The sequence below is a fragment of the Pinus tabuliformis genome, chromosome 2_1, assembly GCF_031772625.1.
Source record: "Pinus tabuliformis cultivar Carrire ecotype Pingquan chromosome 2_1, CPIR1, whole genome shotgun sequence".
Classification (NCBI taxonomy): Eukaryota; Viridiplantae; Streptophyta; class Pinopsida; order Pinales; family Pinaceae; genus Pinus; species Pinus tabuliformis.
Window position 1 is genome coordinate 73,026,590 of NC_142299.1, and position 23,669 is coordinate 73,050,258.

The 23,669-nt window shown below is 41.7% G+C and overlaps 1 protein-coding gene across 3 annotated transcripts in view; it reads right to left on the reverse strand.

Annotated features, from left to right (window-relative positions):
- Positions 1-23,669, reverse strand: part of LOC149198838 (uncharacterized protein At3g49140-like) — a 200,554-nt gene that overhangs the window by 75,314 nt on the left and 101,571 nt on the right. For all 3 annotated transcript variants that reach the window (XR_016253736.1, XM_089402182.1, XM_089402183.1), the window contains exon 10: positions 16,683-16,778. Coding sequence is in view for 2 of the 3 variants with exons in the window: in XM_089402182.1 (XP_089258308.1) it covers positions 16,683-16,778 (96 nt within the window). In the remaining variant the exon portion in view is untranslated. The remainder of the gene's footprint in view (positions 1-16,682; positions 16,779-23,669) is intronic.

Here is a 23,669-nt window from a genome sequence, read left to right on the forward strand (position 1 = left end):
TCACCTAGGAGAATCAGTTGAAGCAGAATGTCTTCAACTGATCTCATGTATCATCGTTATAGGAGATGATCTATGCTCAGATCTAGATAAGTCAAAGTGTTGACTTCTGATGTAAATGTACTATCTCTCTCACTTTCTCTGCTAAACTTTGAAGAACATAAAAGAAGAATTGATCAAGGGTTTCCCCACACATTGTGGGGTTTGTCCCTGGGTAGCGCCACATCTCGTGTCCTCTTGTCTTGGCTTGTCTTCTGTGATTTATATTTATGTTCTATCTGCAGTTTACTTTATGCTGATGTGATTGCTAATATGGAAAAGAAATTAAATAAATTGCTCTAGCATAGAACATACCTAAAATTAACATGGGATCAGAGCTGAGGCGAAGACAATGCCCAAGCAACAGTGAAAGAGCAATCACTGAAGACAGTTGGGACAAGACAAAAGGATCAATGGGTTCCTCATAATTCACCCAGGGTGAAGTCGACCCAAAACATATTATCAGAATGACGTAGCGGAAGTTTTTGATGGCCCATCTAAGATCACTTCATTGGGAAGTTCGGATTTAAGGGTGGAAGGAAAGGCGGAAGCCTTGGTTGATATAAGTTCGGCCATTATGCGAAGGAGTGTCCGAAGGTAATACAGGTCATCAAGGAAATGGTTGACTCTTCAAAGAAAGCAAGGAACCCCGAATCACTTTTATGTACCTGAACGCAAGAAGAACCTGGTGTCCATCTCGGAAATGGAAGTTAAAGGTTTCAGGGTGGCACTCATCGATGGAAAGGTACGTGTTTGGAAATAGAATTTTCAAAGATGTTTTTGAGTTCATGGTTGTATCAAATTGCAAGAAATCCACTGTGGACCATGTCCATTGTCACGTAGCACCTAAGGTCTGTGAGTCAGATGGTGACAGCGATGCCTGATTCAAAATGAGCATGAAAGTACATGTATGAGATGTACCGAAGGAAAATCTTACAAGGGGACCATTCCCCTCATGTAGCAAGTCCACAGGCCTAGAACAACCTAAGGGGTCTGAGATTAATAATCAGGAATCTCACATATGCAGGTGGAAGAAAGCCCTCTATGGCTTGAAGTAAAACACCCCGGGTATAGTATGAGAGGATCGATAGCTGTCTGATAAAGCAAAGATTCACTAGGAGCGAAACAGATCCAAACCATCTGAAGTTTGTGGATGATAGACCTCTCAGACCAGCACCTTATGAGGATGACCTACTTCTAACAGGTGCAAACCCTCTCATTTGTAGAAGTAAGAGGGAGTTGGATTCCAAATGTGAAATGGTGAACTACAAGCCTATGATACCTCGAGGATCTTAACTTTTAGAAGTTATATGGTAGTGATGTCGGGCCAGATTTGGGAAATGCCTCTGAATCTCATAAACTCATTCGCATTGACATTCTTGGTGAGCTTCCATCCGGACATATGTTTTGGAATTAGCATGGCGAGCTCATATTTGGTTGAACTTCACTGGATTGGTGCCAAGAATCTTCTGAGATGTCTTCAGGGCACAATCTCTCATGGATTGAGACACACTGCCGGAAATATGAAACTGCATGATTATTCGAATGCTAATTGGGCAGGCAATGTGGAGGATCACTGGAGCACTTCTTAGTGTTGTTTCTCTTTGGATTCTACTTTGATATCATGGATGAGCAGGAAGCAAAAGTCGGTTGTTATAAGCACCGCTGAGACCGGATACATATCTATGAGTATGATCTCGTATGACGCTGCCTGGTTGGGGAAGCTCTTCAAGTGAGTTGTTTGTACCATTGTGATTCTCTGTGGCAACCAGAGGTGGGATTCGATTATTGAGAAATCTCGTATTCGATGATTGCTCCAACAGATAGACATCAGATACTACCTTATCTAGGATATGGTAAGTCTATGAGCAAGGAAGCTCCATCGCTATGAGATGATGTACAAGTCGCTACACTTTATCTAAGCCCCAGGGGAAAGATCAAATTTGTGATTTTCTCGAACGAATTGGAGTCATCAAGAGACCCTTGTACAAGGGTCCTGCATGTTGTATACATTGAGCTCTGGGAGCTCTCAAGGCTTGTGGTTCTTACTGGAGCAACATACGACCATAGGGTGACTCACCCTCCCCTGGTGGTGCGCACTGGGACAAGATGATTCGCTCTCCTGTGAACAAGATGATTCGCTCTCTTGTGGGACAAGATGATTCGCTCTCTAGTGGGACAGGATGATTCGCTCTCCTGTGTAGCAGGATGATTAATTCTCCTGTGAGGTCTGGATGATGTGTTCTCCATGATGATTGTGTAGCAGGATAATTAGTTCTCCTATGAGGTTTGGATGATGTGTTCTCCATGACGATTGTGTAGCAGGATGATTAGTTCTCCTGTGAGACCTGGATGATGTGTTCTCCATGGCGATTGTGTAGTAGGATGATTAGTTCTCCTGTGAGGAGAGGATTGATTAAGTTCTCCCGTCGAGGCATCCTACCCATGCAATCTGGGACTCATGGGAAGTACCTCTCATTTGATCAATGAGCAGGCAAATGAGGATAGGGACCATAGTAGTACCAATCGACGCATCGTTGTATCTACCGTACTCCCTATGCTAAGATGACCTTCATTGATCTGGGATCAATGATACTGGTCTGGGACTAGTGGTAGGAGTTGTACCCACTATGACAATGACTTTGGGTCAGTTAAGGACTGGTCTAGGACTAGTGGTACATACTCTGAGACTGACTTCGTGTCAGTGCAGGACTAGTCTGGGACTAGTGAGAGTGGTACATACCATAATGCAGACTTCGGGTCGGTTAAGACTGGTCTGGGACCAGTGGTACACTCTTTGAGCCTGCGCTACTGGTCTGGGACCAGTGGTAGGAGTGGTACCCACTATGACGCTGACTTTGGGTCGGTTGAGACTGGTCTGGGACCAGTGGTACGCACTCTGAGACTGACTTCAGGTCAATGGAGAATGGTATGAGACATTCTCGATCAATTCTTCTTCTTCATAGTTCATCAAAGCTAAGTTGAGCAGAGCAGAGCAGAGCCAGTAGAGCTGAGTAGAGCAGAGCAGGGCCAGCACAGCTGAGCAGAGCAGAGAAGAGCCAGCTAAGCTAAGCAGAGCAGAGCAGAGCCAGCAGAGCTGAGCAGAGCCAGCAGAGTTGAGTAGAGCAAAGCTGGGCAGAGCAGTGCAGGGCACTGATGGTAGAGCTAGTACAGTGAGACATACAGATCAGCGGATGGAGTTCTCCCTAGTTGAGAGGGAGTGTTAAATTGGCAACTAGGGCCAAACTCCATGTGGGTCAGTTTATTTATGGCAGCCGATATTTTTATTGGATCCCTCTCGTTGAGAGGTGTAGGATTGATCCAAAGATCATCCGATTCCGATAAGTATTTATGGAGATATGAATTTATTTCGATTATGTAGTTATTATCAAGCCGACCAGCACTTGAGTAGGCTCAGAAGCCCAATAGACGTGTTTATTCATCACCTACACGTTAGTATAAATAGAACAGGATTTGAAGTCATTTGGAACTCACCACAAGTGATCTCATCTCCACGTCTTGGGTTTTTAGAGAAGGAGATACACTATGGATTACACTGGCCTAATATGATGATGCCCTAATGGATAACGCAAGCAATGGAGATGATACGTGAAGGGTAACCGCAGTGGACTCAACGCCGTAATGAAGGACCTTACCACTATGCACAGTCATGCAAACTTAATGCAGTCATGGCAGCAACAACGCTGGAAAATGAATACACGCTGGGCATAGAGATTAATACGTAGGCATGGTTCATGGGGACAGTCATAGTCTATGGTGACACTCAGCCCTAGCCGCAGGTCAAGCCCTCATCGCAGCACAAGGAGAAATATACGCAGCACATAAGTATTGAACGCAGTCAAGGCAGCAAGGTAAGGAACACATTGGAACGCAGTCATATACATGTAAACATAGTCTTATACATGGAACGCAATCATTGGAACGCATACATGTAAATGCAACGCAGTCATAACGATATATTGAATTCGCTGGAGAGTCATGAAACGTTGGATAGTCATGATACGCTGGGAAGTCTTGGTGATATACCATGCAGGTCATATGATATAGAATGCAATCATATGATATACCACGCAGATATATAAACGTAGGCCCTCACACACAATATATACACTGGGGTGATACAAGTTATACGCTATGTATAATGGGATTGCGTGGAACTATAGCCTCGCTGCTTTGTTAAGTTGCAAGCCATAGCAAGCAGCTAAGGCCGATATGTATATGAACTCCATAATAAAGTAACAGAAGGACATTATGAGCAGCATGATGGGCAACATTATGAGCAGTATGATGGACAACATTATGAGCAGCATTATTAGCAACATAATGGGCAGCATTATTAGCAGCATGATGGGTAGCATTATGAGCAGCATGAAGCATAATGATCATGGGCAGCACGATAGATGTGATCATGGGCTGCATGGACAACATGATGTATGGGCAGCGTAGTGATCATGATGCAGCATGATGGTGCTACGTGAAATGGATAGAAATCATCACCTAGGAGAATCAGTTGAAGCAGAATGTCTTCAACTGATCTCATGTATCATTGTTATAGGAGATGATCTATGCTCAGATCTAGATAAGTCAAAGTGTTGACTTCTGATGTAAATGTACTATCTCTTTCGCTTTCTCTGCTGAACTTTGAACAAAATAAAAGAAGAATTGGTCAAGGGTTTCCCCACACATTGTGGGGTTTGTCCCTGGCTAGCGCCACATCTTGTGTCCTCTTGTCTTGGCTTGTCTTCTGCAATTTATATTTATGTTCTATCTGCAGTCTACTTTATGCTGATGTGATTGCTAATATGGAAAAGAAATTAAATAAATTGCTCTAGCATAGAACATGCCTAAAATTAACAGGAGGTCATCCTCATAAGGTGCCAGTATGAGAAGTCTATCATCCACAACCTTCGAGCAATGGTTTGGATCGGCTTCACTCCTAGTGAATCTCAGCTTCATCAAACAGCTATCAGTGCTCTCATACTAAGCCCAAGGTGTTTTGCTTCAAGCCATAGAGGGCTTTCTTCCACTTGCATACATGAGACTCCTAAGCATGGATCTCAAACCCCTCGGGTCGTTCCAAACCTGTGGATCTGCTACATGAGGGGAATGGTCCCCTTGTAAGATTTTCCTTCAGTACATGTCTACATCTCAGACATGTACCTTCATGTTCTTCTTGAATTCAGGCATCCAAGTCACCATCTAACCCACATCGGGTAGGGCCCCATAATAAGTAAACCTCTGGTACTATAGATGAGATGTGTCAATTGACATGATCCGCAATGGACCATTTTTCAACTTGATACAAATTGCCAACCCTGAACCCATGAGCAAAAGCATCTTTGAAAATTCTATTTTCAAACACTTACCTTTCCATCAATAAATGCCACCATGAAATCTTTGACTTCCATTGCCGGAATGGACACCAAGTTCTTCTTGTGATTAGGTACATAAAGAGATTCATCATGAATGAATCAAGTTACCCTTATTCAATTGAGGGGTAACATTCCCTACACCCTTTCTGGGATAGGTAGCATCGGCTCCAAGTATAATCCCACGATTGTTTCCATCTCTACCAAATTAGAGAGAGCACCCTTCTATCCGATGGAGTGCCTTGAAGCACTACAATCAATAAGCCAGATTCCCAAAGAATCTGAAGGAGAGGGCCAATACAAGATAACACTTCTTTATCTTATCATAAACAACATTTGATTCTTCATACCTGGGTTCCTTTCTTTCTTTGAAGAGTCGGCCATTTCCTTGATGACCTGCATTCCTAGTCATTCCTCTAATCATTGAAGATGTCCTTGGAATGATTGTTATCATCATCAAGTGATGTGCCCCTAACATTCAAACACTCCTTCGCATAATGGCCGAACTTATTGCAACCAAGGCATGTGCCTTTCCTTCCACCCTTAGATCCGGACTTCCCAATGAAGTGATCTTTATGTAGGCCATCAGAAGCTTCCACTGCGCCATTCTGATAATATACTTTGCTTCGACCTCACCCTTGGTGAATTTGAAGAGGGATGAGGAATCCATTGATCCTTTTGTCCTTTCTCAGCTGTCTTTGGTGATTGCTCTTTCACTCTTGCTTGGGCTTTGTCTTCACCTCAACTCTGATACCATGTTAAGATTAGGTATGTTCTATGCTTAGAGCAATTTATTTCAATTTTCACAGTTAGCTCAATATCTTTTCCAGATTAGCAATCACATCAGTGTTAAGGTAAATTGCAGATAGAACATAAATATAAATCGCAGAAGACAAGCCAAGACAAAAGGACACAAGATGTGGCGCTAGATAGGGACAAACCCCAATGTGGGAAAACACTTCATCAATTCTTCTTATATGTTCTTCAATAGTTCAGCAGAGAGAGAGAGATAGTACATTTACAACAGAAGTCAACACTTTGACTTATCTAGATAAGAGCATAGATCTTCTCTAAGAAGATGATACATGAGATCAGTTGAAGACATGTTGTTTCAACAGATTCTCCATGGTGACTCCTTCACCTATCATCGTGTTGCATCTCATCATCATGCTGCACCTCACTATGTTGCACCATGTTGCACCTCACCGTGTTGCACCATGCTGCACCCATCATCACAATGCTGGACCTCATGACTGTTGCACCATATGATGCACTGTTGTCCCTTGTGCCACTGTTGAATCATATTGTCATACAGCACGTTTCATGTGCTTGCAGCACCATGCTTGTCACTGCTGACTATGCTTGCTGTTGTCCATGCTTGTTGTCCCATTGTGCCACTGCTACATAATGTCATTGTTGTCTAATCATTGTTCTGTCTCATCATATTGTTGTCCCAACATCTTACAGTTGTCCCATTTAATATTGTTGCACTATATCATTGTTGTCCCATCATTGTGTTGTCCATGCTTGCTGTTGGCCCTACCAGTCATGCTATACCTTGTTGTTGTCCCCTCACAGCTTGCTATACCTTGCTGTTGTCCCATGTGACTTTGCAACACTATGTAGCCTTGTTGTCCATGCATCTTAGCAGCACTATGTCTTGCTGTCCATGCATCTTAGTTGCACTATGTCTTGTTGTCCATGCATCTTAACAGCACTATGTCTTGATGTCTGTGCATTTTAGTTGCACTATGTCTTGTTGTCCATGCATCTTTGCAGCACTATGTCTTGCTGTCCATGCATCTTAGCAGCACTATGTCTTGTTGTCCATGCATCTTAGTTGCGTTATGTCTTGTTGTCCACAACACTGTTGTTCCAATGCTGCCTTCACTGCTGCATATGTGGTGACTGGTTAGGGCATCTGGCAGCCCTTACACACCCAGCCAAACAGCCCCTTAAGGACTACGGCCCACCTTGGCAAGCTTCTTCCCTTGTAGCCGCTGCCTCCATGGAATGATGCCCAAAACAGTAGCGTATGGTTCCCATTCTCCTTGGCCTGACTACTTGCCTTTCCAGCTCTAAACGGTACCTAGAAACAGCACTAAACCTTACCCTCAAAATTGCCCTTTCTCACCACGCTATCACCACAGCCCTTCATGTTGTCTAGGGCAGCCTCCTTCTTAATTGCATAAAGGCCAGCGTATAGGCTAGGGCATGATCTTGATAGCATTAGTGCTTTAGACAGCGTATTTCTTCTTCTAGACTACGTAGATACTAGGATTGTCCTCCTTGTTATGTTAGGGCTTCTCACTTGACTGCGTCCTCTAGATTAGGGCAGCGTTCTTCTACTTGATTGTGGCTAGGGAAGCCTCAATCCTCCAACGTCTAAGGCTTCCACTCTTATATTTCTCTTCCACTAAAACCTAAGACAAGTGGAGAGAAATCAAGATAGAAGTGTGTGTGAGAAATGACTCTCAAGTCATCTCCTTTTATACTAAAATGTTGAGCACATGTGGGGTTTATTTGGTTGCTAGCCGACCTTGACGAATTGTCTTATAACTCAATTAAATTCATAACTCCATGAATACTTATCGGAATCGGATGATCTTTAGATCAATCCTACACCTCTCGATGAGAGGGATCCAAGAAAAATATCAACTGCCATAAATAAGATGACCCACATGGAGTTTGGCCCTAGCTGCCAATTTTAACAAAAAGATAGTCTATAGTGGTATTTTCAACTACAAAGGCAAAATACATGGCAGCCACTCATGCAAGCAAGGAAGCAATTTGGTTGCAGAGATTGTGCTCAAGTATGGGGTTGGTACAACGAGCTTTGAGGATAGACTGTGACAGCCAAAGTGAAATTTTCTTGGCAAAGAACCCTTCTTATCATTCAAAGAAAAGGCACATTGATGTTCAGTATCACTTTGTGAGGGATATGGTTGAGGACAAAAAGGTGTTGCTAGTAAAGGTGGACACTTTGAAGAATACTACAGATACATTGAAAAAGTTTGTGAGCATTGAGAAGTTCTCTTGGTGTAGAGAAACAATGGGTGTTGTAGCGCTAAACCAATGACTAAGCTCTCTTGTGGCCCCCCGTGGAAAGAAAACAAGTGGGAGAATGTGGGCTATGTGTTATATTCTTTCCATGACTACCCCACATGCAGGGGGGTCTACCCCCTAGTTGTGAGGTTTGAGTGTGGCGGTCCCCCTCTACGAGGTCCGGGGCAGTGCCCCGGGGAAAATATTTTTGGACCCTATATTAGCTAGGCGAACCTACCTATGGTTTTGTGTGTTGTTTTCGCACATGGTTTTGGGCATGATGATTTTCTGTCCATTGTATTTTGTAGATCCGGTCAAGGGAACTACGGTTATGTTCTAATCCAAGGTTAATGGATTGGGGTTTATGGATGCTTCTGCATGTATATATATGTATTGTAACATTGAAAGGAATATAATGAAAAATCAATCTGGTAGTCTCAATTTTGGGATCCAGGGGAAAATCTTTGTGTATATCTGTTTTATTTTTTATGCTCTCGCCATTGTTTATTTTATGTTTTTAGAATTCGTGTAGGTAATTTTTGTACAGGGTTAAAACCTACATTTTTCAGACTTCCATCAGAGTCTTCATATCTTTTCGAGAGATTTCCTAGTCAAATCTTCTTGGTCTTTGGATGTTGATTGCCTTTACCATGGTTGCATAACTCACGATCTCTTCCTTCCTTTCTTCACATATTTCATTCCCATGAGCTTTCAATCAGAGTTCCTCAATTGTAATCAATCCACCTCATACTTCATATATTATGTTGATTTCATCTAGTGTGATCTATGTCTTTTGGCATCCTTTCATAGGAAGAGATTCCTTTCCTTTAATCATGCTTCTCAAGATAGAGCAATGATCCATGTTACCTACAACCATACAACATGACTTTATAATATCAAATACAAGCATACATACCTCATTTACATTTAGGTTAGCTAGGCTTCTTTCAGTAGCTTCATTGATTGAAAAGAGCTTCAACCCCTTCATCTGCTTCATCTCTTATGTCATCATACAATCATCCCAACACTTTCTTCCTCTCTAGATTGGTGAACTTTCCGATGAAGATTTCGTCAGAGAAACTTGAGGATCTTGCATATCCCTATCCAACATATGTTACCCTTTCAATGTATGATGAGCCTTGTCCTGGATGACTTCTTCCTGTTGATTTGGAGTAGCATCGGATGTGCTCTAGCCACGAAAATTGGTGGAGAGGCTAAGGCACATGAGATCTCCAATACCCAGAAAGAGTTTGGGAAGATTCTAAATAGTTTGGGAGATATTAAAATAATTAATATTTTTAATGGAGTCCCTAAGTCTGAACTTAGTGTGAATTAATATAAAATTGTGTTAGAATGGTCCAAAAGTCATGGATCAAGCTAGATCTAATCTTAGCCATTGATTAGGGACTTAATCTCCATCGTTGATTTGTCAACGAGAAAAGTAAATCAGGAGGCTTGAGGGTCACTTGGAAAACAAACCAAGAGATCAAGATTTCGACTTTTTGGGGCTAGGTTTGCTGAGAAAGTTGAGAGTGATCTGAGGGGCAGTGAATACAGAAGCAGAGAGGCAAAGATAGTACCAGGAGGATCAGCGCAGAAGCCGGGAGAGAGGGATGCAAAGCCAGTCAGAGGTTCACGCAGAGCCAGACAGGGCTCACGTAGAGCCAACCAGGAGTTGCGCAGTGCCTCAGAGAGCCAACGTGGGTGACGCAGAGGATCTAAGGGCTGACGCAGTGCCTCCAGAGGCTGATGCGGGGGGAGCTAGGGTGACGCTAGGCAAATGCTGGGCCAAAAAGGGCTAACGCAGTCCCTAGAGGCTGACGTTGGGGTTTCGTGGGGCAGATTGGAGTTGTGGAGCTGTCGGAGTGTTTATCCGAGGTTTCAACTGGAATATCTGCTTCTGAGTAGAAAGGTACTACTACCGAGATTTTTCTCTGTTGGATGAGCCAGATTTGGCACCCAAATTATATTTTGAAACTACTTAATAAACCAAACCCTCAGATAGATGCATCAGTTTTCCCGCATTGGGTTTTTTCGGGGACATTAGTCCAAAAAATAACGGTGTCACTTGTGTGCTTGTTTCTATTTCCTTCAGTTGATGATTTATAATGTGTTGAGCATGCATTTATATTTATTTCCAGTATTTACATGGTAAATAACTTGTTAATTAACAGAACAAGTAGGTAGGAATAAATCAGTAGAGTGCATGAAGGGTTTCTAACATGTCAAACTTAGAAATTCCAACACTTCCTTTCCTTAAGTTTCCAATGAGGTTCCCAAGCGCTATATCCTTCATAGTTGAATGCCATATATTTTGTTCCATACATCTTCATGTTTCCTATGGTGATGTCACGAGCTCTTACCTCTAATGTTTTTCTTCTTTCTTGGACTTCCTTCTTTCAACTTCCTCCACTTCTTCGGTGAAATGGGCTTCTTCTCTATCTTCCTTGTTATTTCCCTTCTTAAGCTTAGGACAAACTTTCATGTAACGTTCATAGCATTGAATCTTAGCTATGTTCTTCTTTCCTTTTGACAAATGTCTGAATTCTTTTTGCCCTCAACATGTCTTCTCTTATCTTGCATAGAGACCATACGCGTTGTTGAATGGGATAGCCTTCTCATAGACGTTTGTTACCTTGTTCATCAGTTAGTGTATTTAGAACAATGAAGTTTATCTCTCCCAGATCTTGCAATTAAGATCTTATGAAGATAACCCTTTATCCTTTAATACCTTCAATTTGTGTAGATCAGATCTAAGTGATGTGACCTTCTTTATAACATTTTCAGAGAACAGTTTTATCAACTTATCATATATCTCTTTGATGTCTCCAATTTTGCTATATGAGGGGACCTTTGACTTATTTCATAAGAATCCCTTGAGCCCTTTGATCCCTTTCCATGTATTCCGAGGAGACTTTGCCATTGATATGATCAATGACTTCACTTTCTTCGAGGACTATGTCTATCCTCCTTTTCCATGCAAGGAAGTTCGATGACCCAACCAACTTATATATCTCCCTGTAAAACGAAGTCATTTTATCAGATTTAGATTATAGAGTAAAAGAAACTTACTTGACAAGTGAAGATGAAATCTTCAACTTGAGCCCTTTGATGGTGGTTGATGAAGATGTATTAGTGCCCTTTTGGATGATCTTCTTCCAAATGAAATCCCTTCTTCAATAAAAGAAGATTGCCCATTTTATGATTAGAACGCCTTTTGATCTAGTTCCCTTGCTGAAGGTGATTGATGAGGATGTCTTGATGCTTCCTTGGATGATCTTCTTTAAGGATAAGGAGAGGATCCTTGCTTTAATGAGAGGGAACTTGCCTTACAGCATTTTGAAGATAATGGCAATGCCTTTAGCCTTCTTCGACTTCAAGATACTTGGACTTCCTCGATGGTGAATGAGTGCAGATCAGAAATGCTTCTCTTGGATGACTATATCTTAGGCTACCTTGCATTGTAGATCTCTTCAACTTGATGAGGGTCTTTGGGGTCTTTTGATGATTACTAGAGGATCCAAAACTTTTGTTGGTGTAGACTTCTTCTTTGATCTAGGGTTCAATGTAGATCTCGACTTCGCCTTGATATCCTTCAACTTGCCTTGATGTCCTTCTCGAGATTCGATCCTTAAGTGTCTCTTTGATTGCATGCCCTTTTCTTGACTTTGACACCTTAGCTCTAAAACCATGTTGAGAAATCTAGGGCATCAATAGTTAGGTGATTTCGATTCAATTAGTAACTACTTGTGAGTGCATTTCATTTCTTTAGATTAGGATCTTCTTTACTTAAGTTATTAATGTTCTTCTTCATCAAACAGCTACCAATGCATGAACATAAATAGACAAGAGACACAGAATGTAGGTTATGAGCCAAGGCCAAAACCTCTCACCCTTTGAGAAAAAAACCCGCACATTCTTCTTATAGAGATTCCAATTGATGAATAGCAAGACCATGACCCTTGACCTATTTGCCACCTCCAAGACCAGGACACACGTCCTCTTCCACCTTCTCAATTACTCTCTCTAGGTTCCTTCTACTTCAGATTCCGCACCATAAGTGATGAATCCAAACTGCGGTCACTTTGTTTGTCAAGGATACCAAACCTCTCCTTCAGCGGTAACACCGAATCATGAAGACATACCACTAAACCATATTTGTTGCCCTTTGAGATACCATCGAGACCTTTTTCTTTGTAACAACACTGAGACCTTGTCACACACTTGTGACCTTCCTTCTATGTAATAACAAATTCTCCTAGCAGTGGTGGCACCAAATCATAATTTGATTGTGTATCCTTATCTGATCTTCTTTTTTGAAGTGATATCCAAACTTGACACTACCACTTGTGCACCTGAAACATTAGAGAGATATCTGAATTGTTGATTGTGATCAACTCTAAAGATTCTCATTGTTCCTTCATCCCTATCCAAGTTCCTTTGACATCCGAACTGTAATCCTTCATAAGGCCACCCGAAATCCGAACTCACTGTCACCCGAAAAACTCAGAGAGATGTCCGAATCTCTCTGTGGAAATGTGAAGACTCTATGCTCATATATTTAGTAGTCTTTCCCATAAATAAGCCAACATGATCTATTGAAGGGTTGTGTCTCCAAAATGAGTGAGCAAACATGAGTTTCTACTTCATCTTGAGGCCGACTTGAAGAGGAGAAGCATGTGCTTGTCTTGGAGGGAAATTAGACAATCCTATAGACTTAAATATGTAACATGCCCAAGAAGGGTCCTTCATACATGACATTGACTCTTCGACTTTAATGACAAATCCTAAAAGCTCTCAATGGTAAAATCTCTTGCTCATGAAACCCCTGAAACAATCATTACAATAATAATTTTATTTTCTTCTTTTCATCATTTACAAAAATCACAATTACATGTCATTATGAAGACCAAACCTAGTTACACTTTTCAACATTGGAATCAATGGAGGCAATCCCAATCTAAAAGAGCACAAGCAATGTGAAGGTTGGTTGTTGATTATGAATGGTGGGATAGGGTGGAGTAGCTCTTGGCATTTACTAAGCCAATTGTGGATTTGTTCCACCTATTTGACACAAATATGCCTAATTTGGGAGAGGTGTATGAAAGCATTGATTCCCTGATAGAGAAGATAAGGGTTGTTATAAATGCCGAGGAGAAGGACCCAGATGAATTCTTTTACAGAGAAGTAAAAGATATATTGACCAAAGGTGGAACAAGATGACCACCCCAATGCACCTTTTGTCCTATGCAGTGAATCCAAAATATTATGTTGCAGAGTTGCTAAGTGATCCAGAAAGAACCGCACCAAACAAAGACCCAGAAGTCTCACAAGGATTTTAAAAAGCTTTTAGAAAGCTTTTTGTAGATCCTGAAATTGGGATTTAGATTCGTTCAAAGTTTGCTCATTTTGTGGGATCAAAGGGTTGGGGTGCTAATATTGATTGTATGCGAGTCAAGACCAGATTAAGTCTAATTGATTGGTGGAACTACTATGGTGGGGAACTTCCACATATCCAAAAATTGGCCATCAAGATCTTGTCATAAGTTGCTAGTTCCTCTTCAACAGAAAAGAACTGGAGTACATATGACTTCATCCATTCGATGAAGCGAAACAGATTAGGCACCAAGAAGGCTGAGGAACTAGTGTATGTTCATTCAAACCTTCACCTTTTGTCACACAAGGGAGACGAATACAAATTTGGGCCCACCAAACTATGGCATGTGAAACCAAAGTTGCCTGACTTGAATATGTCGTTGCATGCCAGATCTCATATGACTTTGTTTGATGAGGAGGCACTAATAGTTGGATCTTCAAATGGACATGGCAACAATGAGTCCCACTCCTGCAAAGGATGTGGTTCTTAGTGACATGAATGAAGACATATTCGATGATATGTAAATGTAATTTATGATAGTGTTTTAAACTTTTGAACAATGAATATTGAATACCATAATATGCCATATGAATTATGAATAATGATAGTAGACTGCCAGTCATAGGTCATTTTGTACTTTGTACTATGTAGTGTGCATTATTAATTTTGGTGATAATGTTGTAACTTGTCATGTTGATGATTGAAATTTGAAATAGAAACTTGATGATATGTTGAATGATGAATCATGAAATTTATAATAATCATTAATGATGGTGACAATGTTTATGCTGAATTGATGATGATGATAGACGATAATTGATTATTTATTTTTAGATATAGTATCTAGATTCTAAAAGATGAATGGTAATATGAAATTCTTATTTTTCTATATGTGTGTGTGCACAATCTCAAACCCTGTATCCGTTTCAGTGCAACTTAGAGTTACTATAGCTGACTAGGTAATGAGCTTCAATTTGACTAGTTGAATCACACCTTTTAAATCTAAAAGGTCATAGCTGAAGATTTGATCAATTATAAAGCTTTTGCAGCATCATGTGGCTGGTCTCAAGCTTATGGGTTTCTGTTTGAGAATGGTTCATCACTCTTTCAAAGTTTCTCTACTTAGAACACTTGGACAATATAATATTCCTCACACTTGAAAATCTGAAACAGCCTTTTCATTCTGAATGTCTAGTAATGTCGTAACCTACTGTGCTAAGGGGTAATATGAATTCTACAGGACATGGCCTGCACTCTAAATCTGTTTCATAATCTTAATAATAATCCAAGAGTCAGCATGTTTCACCTTATGAATTCACAAAGGTATGAAGATATAATTCTCAGGCACATCCAGCAGTTTTGTGAGGGCAGTCTACATCAATCTGTAGTGATTCACAATGGAATAAAGAGCACACTCCCAGCAACAATATTGTTCTTAAGTTGAACTTGATCTCTTGTGACCATAAATGCTGGTCTAACATACTCTGTCATACACTTTCCATCAGCCCTCACGAGTTAATGGAAATTACTAATCGAATTTGAGAGATACACGAAGAATTTATGCGATGCTTATCACTTAATATTATAATATGGTGAGCTAAAGGGTGTAAATAAGAATGCTACAGGAATATGGTTTGCACTGCTAATCTGTATAATAATAATCCTAGGCTTGATGCATTTCATCTTAAGCATTCACAAACTTCTCATGACATAAATGAAGCAGCTTTGATAGCAATTTGTGTTAGATGTGATGATGAAACGAGGAGCATTTCTGAAGTGAAACTTTCTCAAACAGTGATGTAATTCTCGATATCCTGTGCTGTAGTCATTTAATATCTGCATCAATTCTGGTGCAAGACATTCAAAACTGCAATCAGAAATCTATGGATGGTATTCCAATGGTTTACAATCTTCATAACTTTGAAACCCAACATCTTGTAGTTGGATTAAATAAAACTTGAACATCTTCTAATAAACCATTTGAGTTGCAACTTTGGGTTGTTGTGACAGTCACAAAGAATTAACACTCATGTTCTCATAATTTTCATATCCTTAAGACTTCTCTCATGGTGTCTCACTGATATATTCAGGCATGCATGTTTTAACTTTTAATAGATCGACTAAGCCATCTTTGCATCACATTCCTTGCAACATTTCTAATGTACAGGATTGGTTTCTTGGGTCATTTGTGTTTATCAAATTTAGGCTAATCTGCACTTCCATCTTCTTATTCAATGATTTAGCTTATAGATTGACCCATAGGGATTCCCCCCCCCCCCCCCCCGCCCGGCTAGGGTAGCTTGGTTTCCCTAGCCTGACGTATGGGGCAAGGCTACTGAGGTGACAGTGGGTAGTTGTCTTGTTGTGCCTCTAGGCTGTCCTACTGAGGTTAGGAATATTCCTTCTAGGGTAGAGTTTGAGTGGTAATACTCTTTGTTGTATAAGTTTCTGCTTGATGTAAATATTCTTTGTTCAATATAAGAAGTATTTTTCAATAAGCCCCAAGGGTTAGCTCAACTGGTATAAAGCCAGATGTGAAGCTCTTTGATATTGTTGCTAGTTGTTCTTGATCACATGTTCTACTCTCTTCAACTCCCTTGGGGCGAGGCCTCGTAATCAGGGCTTACAGTTTACCCAGCTTACCATCCATGAAATGTGGGGAAGTACTCTAGTGCTTCAAGTACTTTCATTCCAAGTAAAAAAAAAAATATTTCAATTACAAATTTTTCTTTCATCTGTCTCTGTTATTAAATGACAACAGCATAGAACCAGCTAAAGGTACTGAATGGAATACTCTTTACAAAATTAATGCTTTGACTTTTCAGTAAACATACCCGGCAGCTGAATGCAAATCTTAGAGTTTGTAGTTGAGTTCCAGAGCGAACTCTTACATCAATTCCAAGACTGTCTACTCCAATGATAGTTGTTTCCTGTGCACATCATAATAAAGATGGAAAACATAAACTTCCTATTAAGACATCACAATGTATAGGAAGATTATCTAACACAAAGCTAGCAGTTTGATCAATGTATGAATAAACAGTGAAAAGCAATGTATAGAACATAGCATAAAGACACAAGAACGATGCATGATACATCATACTTGCATACTAAAAATAGACAAGAAGCGTGATAGAGACTTCAAATGTGTAAAAAAGAAGTATATTGCTGATACAAAAGGCTATGGTGCCATTTCAACATTTTTCTCATAATAACCTATCAAGCCAAAAATCAAGGATTGGTGAAGTCCCTTAAAGTTCTGGATTGACCAGTACATACAAGAATCTAATCCAGAAAAACAATTTTGCACTTCCAATGCCTCATCCAGTTATAGATAGCTGTTAATTTACTATACATTTACGAAAAGAAATTGTATTAAGTCCAACAATGACCAAAGTAGGTCAATGGCACTGAAAAGCGCAACATATTAAAATGGTGTTAAGGGGAGTGCAAAAGTCGTAGAAAACAAGAAGAAAACAGAAGAATTGTTGAAATTTGGTACCGGAGGACAGGTGGTTCCCTAAGGTTTTGATCTTTGGCCTAGGGAAAAGTGTCCAAAAGAATTTAATTTTTCTCCTAAAGTGACTTTATTTTTTATAAAGTTAAATCTAATTTAAAAGTGACTTTAAGTGATAAAGTTACTAAAGTCTAATTTTAAAGTGACTTTAATAAAGTCAATGTAAAACTAGAAAGGAAAAGTGACTTTGGAAATAAATGACTAAGTGGATCTTTATTAAAGTGGGGTGAATTAAAAAATAAAAAGTGAGATTTAAATGAGCATTTAATCTCAACCTTAGATCTCAATCTATTTCAGCCATTGGATTTAGGGATCACCCAAAAGTCACTTGGGGTTAGATTGAAGGAGGAAAATGAGGAAAAAGTCATTCATTCTTTCATGAGCAGATTGGGAGAAGGAGAGCAAGAGAGCAAGGGAGATTTTTGGACAGGGAGGAGGAGACAACAGCTTGGCACACATTCCAAGGCAGCAGTTGAGCAAATTTGTACAGCTGATTCAGCACACAGTGAAAGGCAGGATTTTGGCACGATTTTCTAGAAATCCATACAGCTGGTTTGCACAGAAATCGAGGAGTGGTTTGCACAGAAATTGAAGAGCAGTTCGCTGTCTTTTTTGCACGCAAATCGAGGTCCGTACAGTGCATTTATTGCAGTCCGTACAGCGCATTTAATGCAGGCCATACAGCAGCATTTAATGCTGAAAGTGGGCACGAAAATCAAGGAGGCCATACAGCATTTATTGCTGTCCTGTTTGCTGTGATTTCCAGTTTGCTGTGAGGCATGGGAAAAGAGATAAGTTGTAAATTTGCTTGCTGATTTTTTGCTGAATATTTCTCACTGTAAAAAGGCAATTTTCAGAAATAAAGAAGAGCTCTCAAACTGGTTTTCCCCAAGAGTTGTAGGAGGTTTTTCCAGGGTCACATTCACCAAAAATCACTGTGTTCAAATGTGTTAAATGACTGTTTGTACCTGCTAAACTTTTATTTCTGCATTTTCCAGCATTCTGTAAAATTTCCAGAATTTGTGTTTTCAACAAAATTTATTTTTCCAGCGTGTTAAATGTATGGATATTCGAAAAGGCATTTAACTATATGGGAGAAATAAGGTGAAACTGAAAACCGGGGTGAAAAATGAGAAATTTCTACATGGTATCAGAGCTTGAGTGTTGAAGTGCAGTTTGGGACAGCAAGGAGAAAAATTACAGCCTGCTGATTTTTCACTCAGAAAATTCCAGCAAGCTGACTTTTCACAAACAGCGGTTTTATCTTTACTACAGTAGTGCTATTTTTTTCAGTTTTAGGACAGCAAGATGTCATTGGGATTGAGGGTGGAGGATAGGTTGGATGGGCATACAAATTACAGCGTTTGGAAGGAGAGAATGCAGAGTATCTTTGAGGAGGGAGAAGTCTGGGATATCATGGTGCATACCACACAGAACCCTGTTGTTGTGCCTACTGATGCTACTCAGTTGGCTAAGTATAATAAAAAGAACAACAAGGGTAAGAGGCTGATTCTAGACGGAGTCAAAGACCATTGCATTCCTCATGTGAGAGGAAAGATAAATGCCCATGAGATGTCGACAGCATTGTCAAATCTCTACCAGAGTACCAATGAGAACCGGAAAATGGTCCTGAAGGAGAAGCTAAATAACATTAAGATGGGTAATGATAGTGCAGTTGGATATCTCACAAAGATTACTAATGTGAGAGATGAGTTGGCAGCAGTTGGAGAGGACATTCCACCCACTGAGTTGGTGCGGATTGCAGTGAATGGCCTCCCTCGTTCATGGATGAACTTTGCTGATGGGGTTTGTGCACGTGAGACCCTTCCCACATGGGAGAGGTTTTGGGATGATTGCATTCAGACAGAGTGATCCAGGTGGATATTGGTGGCCACCTGCCAGGTCCACCTGGACCCCCACCATTCTCTTTCTCAGCATTTTCAGTTTCTTTAATTGTAGCACAGTTTACTATTTTTAGCAGTTTTTCGGGTCCTGAACTTCCGGAGCCGTTTTGAGGCCCTAAACGACATTTTTTTGGAATTCTGGGGCGACCGAGCCCTAATATTGCCTCCCAAAGTGGTAGTACTCGGATAGATCTTTCTAACGAGCTATCGTACGCGTCAAACGGAGATCGTATGCCAAAGTTACGACCCCGGGAAATTGATGTACCAATTTACCCAAACGGGGCCCACAATTTGGCGTTTCATCTTCTATGGTTAGGTTTCGGTATGTGAAGGGTTTTCCATTGTTTCTCAACAATAAATAGGCCTTTGAGCCTCATTGTAATACAGTTCGGAACAGTTCAGAGGCATGTAGCCGCACATCTCTTCTCAGAGATAAGCTACCATCGCCCTAGCTAGTTTCTTTCCATTTCTGGTTGTAAGCAGATTTCAGTATTTTCCATTAATGAAATGAAGCATTATTTCCGCTGCATCTATGTGTTTATGGTGATTGCATCTCTGTATTTATGGTTATCTCTGTAATCTATTGCGTTCCTTTGCCGCTCGAGCGCTTCTTCGAGCAAGATTTTGATAGGATCTCCTGCCCCCTCGTCTTTCTTCTCATCCGCCATGGGAGGCCGTCGGGATTTGCGAGGCTGGTCTTGCAAAGGTTCGACCAGTTCAAGCCCTAACTCCTTATATCCCGACCTCGTTGGGGACATGCAAAGAAAAACAGAGAAAAAGCAGACCGCTCTGATACCACTGATCCGGATTTAAACAAGAACGCAATAGATTACAGAGATAACCATAAATACAGAGATGCAATCACCATAAACACATAGATGCAGCGGAAATAATGCTTCATTTCATTAATGGAAAATACTGAAATCTGCTTACAACCAGAAATGGAAAGAAACTAGCTAGGGCGATGGTAGCTTATCTCTGAGAAGAGATGTGCGGCTACATGCCTCTGAACTGTTCCGAACTGTATTACAATGAGGCTCGAAGGCCTATTTATTGTTGAGAAACAATGGAAAACCCTTCACATACCGAAACCTAACCCTAGAAGATGAAACGCCAAATTGTGGGCCCCGTTTGGGTAAATTGGTACATCAATTTCCCGGGGTCGTAACTTTGGCATACGATCTCCGTTTGACGCGTACGATAGCTTGTTAGAAAGATCTATCCGAGTACTACCACTTTGGGAGGCAATATTAGGGCTCGGTCGCCCCAGAATTCCAAAAAAATGTCGTTTAGGGCCTCAAAACGGCTCCGGAAGTTCAGGACCCGAAAAACTGCTAAAAATAGTAAATTGTGCTACAATTAAGGAAACTGAAAATGCTGAGAAAGACAATGGTGGGGGTCCAGGTGGACCTGGCAGGTGGCCACCAATATCCACCTGAACCTATGAGGACAAATACATCAAATGGACCACACTGCGGCAGGGACGAGACCAAGATGTGCCAGAGTTCACAAACATTTTTCATACCCTTCGCACACAATTGGGTATCAAAGATTCTGAGCTGCATCTGGTACTCAAATACCGTGGCTGCCTGCACAGATACATCCAGGAAGAGATGGTGTTCTTGAACATCTCCTCACTCGGCACAGCATACCGATACGCTGTCAAAATCGAGCAAAAGTTCAAACAGAAGAAGCGAGACTTTGGATCTGCAAATCCGAAGCCCAAAGGACAAAGCCAAGGCGGGGCAGCCCAAGACAACCCGCCGAAGTCGCAGGAAAAGAACAACACCACGAAGCCGAAGAAGGACACAGGAAAGTGGTGTGAGTTCCATAAGAGTCCCACTCATAACACAAGTGAGTGTCGGACCAAGCAGTCGCTGGTGGCCGAGTTGAAGGCTTCCGAATCAGATGCATGTTCCGATCCTGAGCCAGAACCCGACAAGGGGAATGGCAAAGGGAAGCAGATCATTGATGCGGATCCCAGCGCCACTGTTGCCACTGCCAAGATCCAGAATAATGATCCTGCAGATCCAGAAGAAGGGGAGCGTCTTTTCCACTCACAGATGTGGGTGAAGGGTTCGCCGCTGCAATTCATTGTCGACAGTGGCAGCCAAAAGAACCTCATTTCAGCAGAGGTCGTGAAGCGGTTGGGCCTACCGACTACACCGCACCCGCAGCCGTACAGTATCGGGTGGCTTCACGAAGGACGAGATCTCAAAGTTCGCCAGCAGTGCCGCCTTCCCTACAGCATCAAGCCCTTCACAGACGAGGTATTGTGTGATGTTACACCTCTGGATGTTTGTGATGTACTATTAGGCCAGCCATACTTGTGGAGGCGACATGCAGTGTATGAGTCAAGGCCTCGCGCTGTTATTATTTCTTTGAGTGATTCATTATACAGGATACCGGAGGTAGCCCCACCTACCGCCACATCTTTGATAACTGCTAAGAAAGGCAGCAAGCTCATCTCACAGACCAGGAAATTCATCTGTCTGGTTCACTCCCAAAATAAGGGGAAGATTGTTGCTACATCCATGACCCCTGCAAAGGATTCCTCCATGCAACAGCAGCAGCAAAGGGATACGGTCATGACAAAACACATGAACAACTTCTCCTCACCCACATGGGTACCACACAAGTTTCAGGTGGGCAACAAATTCTGGTTGCATCGACAGAAAGAACGCTTTACCAGAACCCATCAGAAGCTCAGATCACTCCGACATGGTCCTTACAGTAGTACCAAGGCTAAGGGGAACAATGCTTTGGAGCACAGCATTCCTCCATTCCTTCACCTGCACCAAATGTTCCATGTGGACCATCATCGACCATGCTTCCCACCATCACTGGACACATCAAAGATTGCAGAACAAGTTCAGCAGATGGAGGAACTCAACGCAATGGGGACCATTGCTTCCTAAGGGGGGAGGAATGATCCAGGTGGATATTGGTGGCCACCTGCCAGGTCCACCTGGACCCCCACCATTGTCTTTCTCAGCATTTTCAGTTTCCTTAATTGTAGCACAGTTTACTATTTTTAGCAGTTTTTCGGGTCCTGAACTTCCGGAGCCGTTTTGAGGCCCTAAACGACATTTTTTTGGAATTCTGGGGCGACCGAGCCCTAATGTTGCCTCCCAAAGTGGTAGTACTCGGATAGATCTTTCTAACGAGCTATCGTATGCGTCAAACGGAGATCGTATGCCAAAGTTACGACCCCGGGAAATTGATGTACCAATTTACCCAAACGGGGCCCACAATTTGGCGTTTCATCTTCTAGGGTTAGGTTTCGGTATGTGAAGGGTTTTCCATTGTTTCTCAACAATAAATAGGCCTTCGAGCCTCATTGTAATACAGTTCGGAACAGTTCAGAGGCATGTAGCCGCACATCTCTTCTCAGAGATAAGCTACCATCGCCCTAGCTAGTTTCTTTCCATTTCTGGTTGTAAGCAGATTTCAGTATTTTCCATTAATGAAATGAAGCATTATTTCCGCTGCATCTATGTGTTTATGGTGATTGCATCTCTGTATTTATGGTTATCTCTGTAATCTATTGCGTTCCTGTTTAAATCCGGATCACAGAGATCAGGAAAGGTCAGCGTGGGGCAGCCAAGCCAGTTGAGCAGGATGAGGATGTAGCACTGTCAGCAGGAGGCAAGAAAGGCAAAGGGAAGAAGCAAGCTTCCACAAGCAATGGTGGGGGGAAAAGTAAAGGTAAAGGTAAACAGGGTAACGCACAGAAGGACTATTCCAAGGTGAAGTGTTGGAATTGTCAAAAGATGGGACATTATGCAGTTGTGTGTCCGGAGAAGAAGAAGAAGAAGAAGGGGAAGAACCAAAACGTGGCAGCTTCAGCAGAGGTTGAGGACTTTGCAGTTCGTTTTGACCGGGAGTTTGGGTTCACTGCGTATGAGTCCTCTAATGCAGGATCACCTGCCACACAGGTTCAGAGGGAGCATGCTTTTCCCTCGATTAGCGGAGCATCTTCAGGTATCTGGTATGTGGACAGTGGGGCTTCACGTCACATGACAGGAGTCCGGGAGTACTTCTCAGAGCTTTCAGAGAGTGGCACTGATATAGAGGTAGTACTCGGTGATGACAGAGTTGTTAGAGCAGTCGGTGTGGGGACTCTGACATTTTAGAGGGAGTCCAAACCTCCCTTGAAGGTGTCAGATGTTCTTTATGTGCCAAGGATGAGGAAGAACCTCATATCCGTCTCAGCTTTGGAGGACAGAGGATATGAGATATTGTTCAGGGGAGGACAGGTGTTGATGTATCCCAGGGGCACTCTAACTGATGCAGCTAGAGTGATAGGTGTACGCCATGCAAAGGTGTACAAGTTTGCATTCCAGTCCCTTGTGGCATTGAGCAGTAGTACCGACAGCAGAGCTAGCAGTTCTGAGCTG